This window comes from Orycteropus afer, unplaced genomic scaffold (assembly GCF_000298275.1).
Source record: "Orycteropus afer afer isolate SDZICR_OR568_19922 unplaced genomic scaffold, OryAfe1.0 scaffold00207, whole genome shotgun sequence".
Classification (NCBI taxonomy): Eukaryota; Metazoa; Chordata; class Mammalia; order Tubulidentata; family Orycteropodidae; genus Orycteropus; species Orycteropus afer.
In genome coordinates this window covers 3,814,721-3,825,940 of record NW_006921794.1, presented here as the reverse complement: position 1 = coordinate 3,825,940, position 11,220 = coordinate 3,814,721, and the positions used below count along the sequence as shown (strand labels likewise).

The following is an 11,220-nucleotide window of genomic DNA, read 5'->3' as shown; positions in this document are numbered from 1 at the left end:
TGGGCAATCTACTTCTGTAGTGATACTGCCTCGGAAACCCAGGAAGGGGTCACTATGAGTCAGGTCCGACTCGACAGCACATAACAACAACAACAACAACATATATAAACATTATCTCAATCACCCCACTCTTCCTCACACACTTTAGATAACACTAGAGTAGATTTTAAATTTTTCTCATCACTTTTGCATACTTTTAAAAAGCTACTATACCCAAAAAACATTCATTTCCTGCATGGAGCCATTTAATTTAAGGTAAATAACTGGATTACCTAAGTGTTAGTTTCCTCCAGTAACTTTAAATTGTTTTAATGCAGCCATAAGCCGGAGGGAAAAAGGTAGAAATGAAGTGCTACTTTTAGCTGAAAATAAGGAGGAAACATTTTAATTTCTCCAACCAACTGCAAACTGATAAATACATGAAAGGAACAACCTGGCAAAGTAAATCTGTCTCCTGGGTTATCAATCCTCAGCATCTCACTGTAGAAGAAAACCCAGGGTTTAGCTTTGAAATCTCTGGGGTGTGCTTGATGCGAGGGGCGTCTGAAATATTGTTTTGTTAGAGCTGGGAAATGTAGAAATGGTTGATGTTAAATAACACTTTGAACTAAACACATTAAAGAACCAATCACTTGCTTTTTCCATTGTTGCTTAGAAGCTGCAGAACAAAACCCCCAAAGGATTTTCACTTCAAATGAAGGGTTCCTCTATCCTTTATGAGATCCCAGGGTCCATTCAACTGCTTTTCCTCAAAAACATCTTTGATCAAAAACATCAGATTAACCTAAATCTCAAAGTTGGTATCAAGTAATTTTCACTTCAAATCAGGACACCCCTTCCCACATTACAAGCTAAAATAAGGCAGGGGGATGCTGAGTATCGTGAAGAAAGCTACCGAAGAGAGAAGAGCTTGAGAGTCTGTGGACACGTGTGCACACTTACATACACACAGACTTTTCAGTAAGTGTTTATAAGGCAAAATGATCTTTCAGCAACACCTGAATCTTAATACACAGCATATTGTCCTCTTTGCTCAATGTGTTTCGTTTTTACTTACTTACAGGAAGGCAAGGTCATGCCAGTGAAATTTGAAGAAAATTCTCTGATCTGGGTGGCTGTAGACCAGCCTGTGAAAGACAACAGCTTCTTGAGTTCTAAAGTCTTAGAGCTCTGTGGTGACCTTCCTATCTTCTGGCTTAAACCCACGTATCCAAAAGGTAATGTTATGTATTATTTTAATGCTGCCTAATGGAGTACTGGTAGATTAGTTCAGTAGCAGAATTGTTACTTCCCATGCAGGAGATCCATGTTTGACTCCTGTCCAGTACACCTTGTATGCATGCAGCCCCCACTCATCTATCAGTGGAGGTTCACTGCTGCTATGATGCTGAACAGTTTGTAGGAGAGCTTCCAAACTAAGACTAGGAAGAAAAGCCTGGCAATCTATGTCTAAAAATCAGCCAATGGAAACACTATTGATCATTAACAGTTCTATCCACAAATGGTCCTGGGATAGTGCAGGACTGTGCTTAGGGTTGCCATGAATCAGAAGCCCACTTGATGGCAGCTAGCTACAATGCTGCCTGGAATCCTTCCTATTTGTGTGAAGTTCCCATAAGCCCCGCCAATCCCCACAAGTCTGAGCATATAACAGGGAAGAGAAATCAGAATGCACATTGCAGTGTCTCCTAATTAGCATGACAGATAAAAGAGCAGGAAAATGACAGCACTCAAATGTTTCACACAAAGGAACGAGCGGCAGGGTTAACAGGAGGCAGAGCAGGGAGACAGCACCGTGGCATTACCTGAGGTTTTTATTTATGATACTTTACCTTCTTTCTGCTCTGTCCCTTAATCTCAGTTGTTTGCACCTTCCAATTTTACTTCTTTTTTTATTCCTAAAACATAGAATCAGGAGCTCTGGTAGCATAGTGCCTAAGGCATCTGATTGCTAACCAGAAGGCTGGAGGTTTAAACCCACCAGCCACTCCTTGGAAGGAAGGTTGGGCAATCTATTTCCATAGAGATACTGCCTCGGCAACCCAAGGAGGGGTCGCTATGAGGCAGGTCTGATTCGACGGCACATAACACCAACAACAAGGCATAGAATCAAGGAACCAAGAAGCTGTCATATGGCTGGATCTTTATTATGTTCAAACCTAGAATTATGGGACAGTCAAAAGCTGCTGTGGGGACAGGCTGAGATTCCTCAAGTTCAAGGCTTGAAGGCCAGCTTCCAAGTTCGGGTAAAAATAAAGGGGTCCCTGGGGCTCAGAGCTAGGTTGGAGTATGCCATTGAGCTATTTGAAGGTGGTGAAAGACAGGTGATCCCTTCTGGGTTTTGCTCTGTCCCTTGAGTTTCTCCTGTCCCCATGTGCTCTATCTTTCTTGATGTCCACTGCAGTTACCACACTGGGTCCCCAAAGGCCTACTTTATAGCTCTGGCTCAAGGGTGGCAAAAGGGGCCTTTCTTCTAGCACAGCGGAGATAGGCTATGTTTTCTGAAAGATTTTATTAAACACCAGGAAACAGCAACATGGCCATAAAGAAAATACAAGCATTGAAACCACTAGACTCAGAAAGTTCACCTTTCTGATTCTGCCATCGCTAATTTATTCCTATAGCTCACAAGTCCTATTGTGTTCCACAGAGCTCTGGTGGTGCAATAGTTAAACCATTTTGTGGCTAGCCAAAAGGGTGGTGGTATGAACTCATCAGCTGTTCTGCAAGAGAAAAATGAAGCAATCTGCTTCCATAGAGATTTAGACTTGGAAACCTTATGGAGCAATTTTACTCTGTCCTACAGGGTTGCTATGAGTCGGAGATGACTCGATGGTAGGGGGTTTGGTGGTTATGGGGTTTTTTGGGTACTGTTTTCCAAAGCCTGGGTAAGGATGTTATTCTCTAGCCCAAGTGACGCAAATCAGATTCAATCTATAAGCCACTGTTTGTGGCTGCCTGAACACTGGGTTTGGAAGGTTTGCAAGGCCTATGCAGGCTCAGTAAGAAAGAATGCCGTGATCAGTAAGCAGTGTATGTCACAATGTAGGGACTGGTCGGGGGTTGCCGAATGGTCTGGGCTTTTGCCATCCCTGCTCTATGCCCCGTGAGTGGCTGTGACTCAGAATTCTTTAGCCACTTGCCAAGTTCTTGCTTACCTTTCCAGACCTGCCGCCACATGGAATGGCCCTTCTTGTTTTCCACTCACCAGGAACTACCTCTGCAATATAGTGTCACCTCTTCCAGTCAAAGCCAAGAAACTCCAGCTCTGCTCACATGGCAAACACATTCTCGTCACTTTCTGAGGACAAGCCTCTTACGCTCACTCACCAAACGTTTCTTGAAGGCTTATGGTATGCCGTATGCTTGTTCTAGGCACTTGGATGTATAGGTCAACAGAACAGACAAGCTCCACTCCCACTTTATGGTCCAGCATTCCTTGCCCTTAGTTCTTTAAGCCTGCCAGGTCATCAGTCACACAGACCCTGAATGGCAGCTAGACACAGGCAGAACAAAGGGATAAAATGGACATCTGTGAACTGTGTGCCATGCACTCCTGGAGCTTCTATATTCTCTCATTTACTCTTTACCAACAACTATCAACCCAAAAGCCAATGTCATAGTCAATTCTGACTGACAGCAACCCTTTAGGAGTTCCTAAGGCTGCAAATCTTTAGGGAAGCAGACTGCCTTATCTTTCTCCCATGGAACAGCTGGTGGCTTCAAACTGCTGACTTTTTGGTTAGCAGCCAAATGCCTTCACCACTATGCCACTAGAGCTCCTACAACTGTCAAGGTAACTATTAATATTCCCATTTTCCAGATGAAGGCACTAAGGTTCACAGAGATTTAAGTAATTTGCCTGAGGTCATTCAGCTACTTGAAAGTGGAGATGAGATGTAAACTGAATACAGGTCTCCTTGATGGTGTTTCTACCCTGCCTCAGAAACCTGGAAGTTATCTGCAGAAGCCATTTACGGCTTTAAAGCACATCTAACTTCTCATTATAATCCCCATCACTTCATTTGAGTGCTTATTACATGCCAATGTGTGTAAAACCTTTAAATTCCAATTCTCATTAGCCCTATCACTACTCTGTGAATGAGGTACTATTATTATCCCTATTTCACAGATAAGGAAATTGAGGCTCAGAGTTGTCCAAGCCCATGTCCTGTGGACCAAATCTTGTTTACTCACCAGCCACAGGTCATGCTGCAAGATCAATGAGGCCTGTGGTGAAAAAAAGCGCTGGCCGAAAACCGAAAAAAGGTTCACATTCTGCTCCTAGCTCTGCTACCTATTCTGTGATCTTGGTTGTCATTTGGTCTGTTGAGCCTCAATGTCCTTGTATGTGGCAACATCTGTTTTTTACATCCCATAGAATTAGTTGAGACAATCAACCAAGAAAATATCAAAACCAAAAAAACCAAACACAGTGGTGTCGAGTCATATCTGACTCATAGCAACCCATCCTTGGGTTTCCAAGGCAGTATCACTACGCAAGCAGATTGCCCAACTTTCCTTCCGAGGAGTTTGGGTTTGAACCCTCAGCCTTCTGGTTAGCAGTCAAATGCCTTAGGCACAATGCCACCAGCACTCCCAAGAAAATATGTGCCTTCAAAATTCTAACACTTTATACACAGTCAACTTACTAGGAATGCTTAAGGCTGCAGTAACAGAATACCTCATCAGCAGTGGTTTAAACAAACAGGTTAATTTTATAAATATAATCAGAAGTCTGGAGGTGAGGGCTTCTGGCATTACCCAATACTCGGTGATACCATCAACTCTCCAGCTTACTGCTTTGCTACCTGAAGCATGTTCCGTATCCCTATGCCCATCTCTTCATGGTCACAAACTGCTTCTAGGTAATATCTACTTTCAAGAAAAGGAAGACTGAGGAAGCCATATCTGCCCCCTTTTACCAAGGAAGCAAAGGCTTTCCCAGAAACTGCACCAGCATTCTCCTTAATGTCTCATTGGCCAGAAATATTTCACCTTGTCACTCCTAATTGCAAAGGAGGCTGGGAAAATGAGCAGTATTTTACTTCCTCAGCCTCTCTGGTGGTGTAGTGCCTAAGGCATTTGACTGCTAACCAGAGGGCTGGCGGTTCAAACCCACCAGCCACTCCTCGGAAGGAAGGTTGGGCAATCTACTTCTATAGTGATACTGCCTCAGAAACCCAAGGAGGGATTGCTATGAGTTGGATCCGACTCATTGGCAGTGGGTGGGCAGCCTCTCTAGTAGAGGCAGGCAAAGAAATAGGGGGTAGAGAATGGATGTTTGCCAGCCATCTTACAATGCCTCCCTCAGTTATTATAAAACTAACCTCTGGTTATCTGTATGTTTAAACTAGTCAAGACTCTACAACATGCTTTATTACTTTAAAAAAAAAAAAAAACTGTACAAAATTAAATGGTATCTAGTCATGTATATATTTTTGTTAGCTTTTCTCCCTGATAAACACAGAACTATTTTCTTTAATTATTAATTTATGACAATTTCTGCAGAAATTCAGAGAGAAAGACGAGAAGTGGTAAGAAAAATTGTTCAGACTACCACAAGAAGACCAAGCAGTGGACCATGGGGCAACCCAGACCCTGGAAGACTGAATAATGAAACCAGACCCAGTATTCAAGAAGATTCAGAACCCTTCAACCCCGACAATCCTTACCATGTGAGTACCACTGTTCTTGGGACATAGTTGAACTAATGCATTCATTCAACATAACACAGACATGGTGGTATTCCCACTGAAGTTTCAAATGAGCATTTATGATTCAACGGAGACTTTTGCTCAGTTATTTTATAAATATTATTTTGTTGTTGGTGCAGGGTTTATAATGCAAGTAAGAACATTTAAGTGTTGCCTCTGTAGTGTAAAATCATGATTAGCTGTAAGCCTTATCAGTTGTTTTTTGCCCTCTTCTTTTCTTTGGTCACAGGCAAATCCATGCAAAGAAATTCTTACCAGGAATTTTATTTAAAAATGTTTCCTAGACTGTGTCCTGGAGTCAACACAGACTGAAAGTATTCCTTTTCCCCTTTTATATCCATTTTATTCATCAATGTTTGTTGAGTGCTTGCGCTTTTCCAGGCCCTATGCACAAAGAGGTAGATGTAGCTTCTGCCCTCAGGGGCTCTCAGTCCAGCCCGGGAGACAAACTCATACATAAAAAAAACTCTTTACACTGAAAACAGAGAGATGTTTGTAACAACGACATTGAAGTGCTAAAAATATCCTCAAGCCTTCAAGGAAATATTTACGTGTATAAGGTGTTTGACTGCTAACCAGAAGGCTGGGGGTTCAAACCCACCAGCCACTCCCTGGAAGGAAGTTGGGCAATCTACTTCCATAGTGATACCACCTCAGAAACCCAAGGAAGGGTCGCTATGAGTCAGATCCAACTTGCCCGGCAGTGAGTGAGTACACTTTCCAGGGAGTAAAAGTAGACTAGTATTAGTTTGTAACTAGTTTAATTGAAAAAATAATAGATGTACATATAACCCTCTCCTCATTTATTTGACTATCTCGCTGACATTCCACTTACAGTATTAAAAAAATCTACTATCGACCATTTTTCGCAGTAACAACGTATCTGGCAGTAACAGTGAGTAAATACACTTTCCAGGGAGTGAAAGTATAGTATTAGTTTGTAACTAGTTTAATTGAAAAAATAATAGATGCACATATAATCCTCTCCTCATTTATTGACTATCTTGCTATCTGACATTTTCCACTTACAATAATAAAAAATCTACTATCTGACTATTTTTCATAGTAACAACGTATTTGGCAGTAATGAACACTAAAGTACGAGGCAAGAGTAATGCTGGTTGTGATGGTTAAGGTTATGTGTCAACTCGGCTGGGCCATAATTCTCAGTGGTTTGGCCATTACATAATGATGTGTAATGGCCTTTTTGTCATCTGATGTGGTCGTCCTCCGTTTTCATGTAACCCCAATCTTCACCTAACACCCTGATCTTTGAAACCGAGCCATTTCAGTGAGGTGTGAGTGTATTTTTTAAGACAGTACAGAAGGGCATACAACAAAAAGTGAACTTCCCTTCTATCCTAGATGTCCTCCTCAGACAACCTATTAACTACTCACCCAATTTCTTTGCACAAATACACACACACACACACAGAGAACTTCTGTACCTAGCTTTCTTTCCCATTATTGTTGGAGACTGTTCTAGATCTTCCACAGAGCTACTTCATTTGTTACAATGGCTACAAAATATTTCATTGTATGGATAGATGTATTGAAATGTAAGTAGTTCTGCTGTAATGAACACTTATTTTCCTTTCTTTTGAGCTATAAATACCATTATAGCATACAACCTTGTACAGGCCTCATAGGGTTATGGGAAGGATTAGACCACATATTGTACTTGAAGCTTTTAGCACATTTCCTGGCATAGTAAACACTCACTCATGCAATGTCAGCTATTATTATGATGCCTCTTGTACATATGTGGGAATATATTCATAGCATAAATACTGAAGCATGAATCTGCTGGGTCAAAGTAGATGGGAATTTTACATTCTACTGGCAGATGCCAAATTGCCTTCTGAGGAATTATATCAGAAACACACCTGCAAATGGTAATGAAAGGACCCATTTATCATCCAACTTTTTATCTTTGCCAGTCTCTTGGATGTGAAATTATATCTCCTGGTTGTTTTACCTTGCCTGCCTTTAATTGTGTATATGGTTGAGCATCTTTGCCTACGTTAGTAAGTCATATGTACATATTTTTTTTCCTGTGTAGCCTGTTCAGTCGTACACACCATTTGCCATGTGTTGCAAATGTATTTTCTAGTTTGTTTTAGACTAATATATTTTAGAAAGATTCAGAGCAAAAAGTATTTTCTAAATAGCCTAGTTTATCAGAAAATTTAGGATACCACAATACTTCATTCCCTAAGCTCAGAGAATAATGAAAAAGAAATAAAATCTGAATAAGCAAACAAAAATTTTAATATAGTTTATTCCCCAGATAGCTGTGCTGGCTGAATCTGCTTTGTGCCTTGTAGAAGGGTAGGATGTGACTTGTCTGCCCTAGTTCCAGACATAACTAATCCATATCCCTTTAAAAATTCCAATTACATCCATTTATTCTCTCCTCCTATCACAGTTCTTCATATATTCCTTTAAGGAATTATCTTAAATCCATCGAGATTTCTCCCAACTTTTTAATCCTAATGCATCCTTGTTATGAGATGAGAAAATGCCTCCACCAACAGGCCTAACTCTCCTACCCCAGAGAAGTCAGTTGTAATTAATGAGGTGGTTATGTTTTCGCTTTCTCAGATGAACCCAAATCAAGAGACAGAGAACTGTTAATTTTGTTAGGTGTGATTATAGCAATGTGGTGTAGAAAATGTCGTATTTTGGAGGTACATTCTAATGTATTTATGTGTGAAATATCACAGTTGCAATTCTCTTTAAAAAGATAACCTACAAGTTCATCTGTGTTCAGTATACAATTTCCTCCTTTTAAATGTTTGAAATTTTTAAAAATAACATAATCCCCTCTTCAGTACAGACTGATTAAAGGCTTTTTTTCTTTTTTTGGTATACTGGAAAAGGTGGTAAGGTTAAGTTCACTGTAGGTCCCTTAGTGGTACAAATACTTTGCACTCAGCTACCAACTGCAAGGTTGATCGTTAGAACCCATTAGAGGCATCCCAGAAGAAAGGCCTGGAGATCTACTTCCATGAAGATGACAGTCAAGAAAACTCTATGGAGCTCAATTCTACTCTGTGATACTACATGTCTCCATGAGTCAGAATCAACTCAACTGCACTGGGTTTGGATTTTTTTTTTTTTTTTTTAATGTTTAGTGCTGCATCTCCTCAAATTCAGGAAAAGGTCTTAAATTGATGCAAGGATTTATATTAATGATAAGTTTCCTGGCAATGTGATTCAATACCGTAAGAAAGAGGATACAGTGTATGATGTTGTTGTTGTTGTATGCCGGGGAGTCGGACCCGACTCATAGCGACCCCTCCTTGGGTTTCTGAGATGGTATCACTACAGAAGTAGATTGCCCAACCTTCCTTCTGAGGAGTGGCTGGTGGGTTTGAACCGCCAGCCTTCTGGCTAGTAGTCAAGTGCCTTAGGCACTATGCTACCAGAGCTCCCATACAGAATATATGTTGTTATGTGCCGAGTAGGACCCAACTCATAGCAACCCCTCCTTGGGTTTCCGAAGCAATATCACTATGGAAGTAGACTGCCCAACCTTCCCTCTGAGGAGTGGCTGATGGGTTTGAACCGTCAGCCTTCTGGTTAGCAGTCAAGTGCCTTAGGCACTACGCTACCAGAGCTCCTACAGAATATATACCTCTAGAAATATACGAAAAGGAAAACCAGGTAAACAAACTGGGCAGGAGCAAATTCCTTCCAGCCCTGTGATCTCTCCAGCAGTGAAAATGGAGATTTTTGTAGGTGATTTTTACATCAACATAATTTTATGTTTATGTAACTCTACAAATAGCACATATAAACTAGAAGGATCAAGTTAAGGTCTTGAATTCTTGTTTTTATAGCACTTTTTCTTCTGAGTGTTACAAACCCCATGTCCCCATGGAGATGAAATCCCATTCTGTTACAGGCAGGAGAAATTAAATGACTTGACAATGTTCTCAGAGTCAATACAACTGGAATTGAAATCTGTTGTTACCCTAGATCAATGAGTTTCAAAATATGCTTCCAAGAGCCCTCGAAGCCACTACTACTAGAAGAGGCCAGATTTCCACTGGCTTAAAATTAGCAGTGGCAGAAATGCTACTTTTCAATAATGCTTCCTTTTCGTTTTGCTATTTAAAACGAGTTGAGTCACTACTGAGAGGTAACCATGGCTCATTAAAGGCATGCAGCAACTTTAGGACATCATTTAAACACACACATAGAAAACCTCCTGCCAGTGACTGATTAGGATCTAAATATTTCTAAAATACATTGGTCTAAAACAATCTATTCATTAATAAATTCTGAATAAGTACAGGTTACAAGATTGAAAACCCCTCAGAGGAAATAATGTTGATCTCTCATAGCAGTGAAAACCTCAGCATCTTATTTTAAAATAATGTGCATACTTTAAGACTTCTCATTATGAAAAAAACAAACCAAACAATTCTTTTCTTTCACAGCAGCAGGAGGGTGAAAGCATGACATTCGACCCTAGGCTGGATCATGAAGGAATCTGCTGTATAGAATGTAGGCGGAGCTACACACATTGCCAGAGGATCTGTGAACCCCTGGGGGGCTATTACCCATGGCCTTATAATTATCAAGGCTGCCGTTCTGCCTGCAGAGTTGTTATGCCATGTAGCTGGTGGGTGGCCCGCATCTTGGGCATGGTGTGAAATCACTTCATATACCAGGTGTTGTAAAGTAAAAAATTAACTGAAGAGAACCATGAGAAGCATGAGACATCTTGATGCCAAAAGGACCACAGAATATTTTACAGTCAATCTCATGGAGACTGTTCTAGACATCTTTACAAAATACTTCTCAATTGCTTTGAATTTTATCCAGTGTGTGCAAATGCACTGAAAGGAGAGTTTAAATCCAATCCTTTTATTATTTGCTATTTTTTATTGTTTTGCTTTGCCAATAAATGCCTGCTTATAAGCTTTCCCAAGCTATTTTGAAATAAACATGAAAAATTATTTACAATTAGCCAAAGATCTCAATTGTACAATTGAATTCTTTTTAATGAAGTCACTGACTAAAAGAATTAAGTTGTTCTGTTATTAGGACACAATTCCTCAACTGTTCTTAACCTTTAGAGTTCCTCCCCTGCAAATGTGCCCCATTTCCAGATAAGAGCACAAATAAACCAGGGTTTCGAACCAGTTCAGTCATGGCCAATGAAGTAAAACCTGAACAGTCCCCAATTTTTTTAATTTGGGTGATCTGGAATGCTAACTGTAACAGGTAAAATTATGGGTTGAAGCCCTAGAATTGGAGACTCGGCAGAGGCGTAGCAGGCCCTTTCAGGAGTCTGATGGATGATGGATTGCTGCCAGGCTTTGAGCAGGGCACTATTTTCAACTCGGCTGATCAAAAGATTTGGTTGCTATGCAATGTGCACACTGCCTTTGTTTTCTGAGAGAGATGAAGTTTCTAGCAGGGCTTCACCTGTAATTTTTCCTGTTGCCGTTCACCCCATTTTAAAAATTTGCTTCATTTAGTTGTCACT

The 11,220-nt window shown here is 40.6% G+C and overlaps 1 protein-coding gene across 1 annotated transcript in view; it reads left to right on the top strand.

Moving 5' to 3' along the window:
• CNMD (chondromodulin) overlaps nt 1–10,381 on the top strand; it is a 31,665-nt gene extending 21,284 nt beyond the window's left edge. Inside the window, exons 5-7 of the mRNA XM_007948188.2 lie at nt 1,064–1,217; nt 5,512–5,678; nt 10,166–10,381. Coding sequence (XP_007946379.1) covers nt 1,064–1,217; nt 5,512–5,678; nt 10,166–10,381 — 537 coding nt within the window. The remainder of the gene's footprint in view (nt 1–1,063; nt 1,218–5,511; nt 5,679–10,165) is intronic.
• The last annotated feature ends 839 nt before the right edge of the window (nt 10,382–11,220 follow it).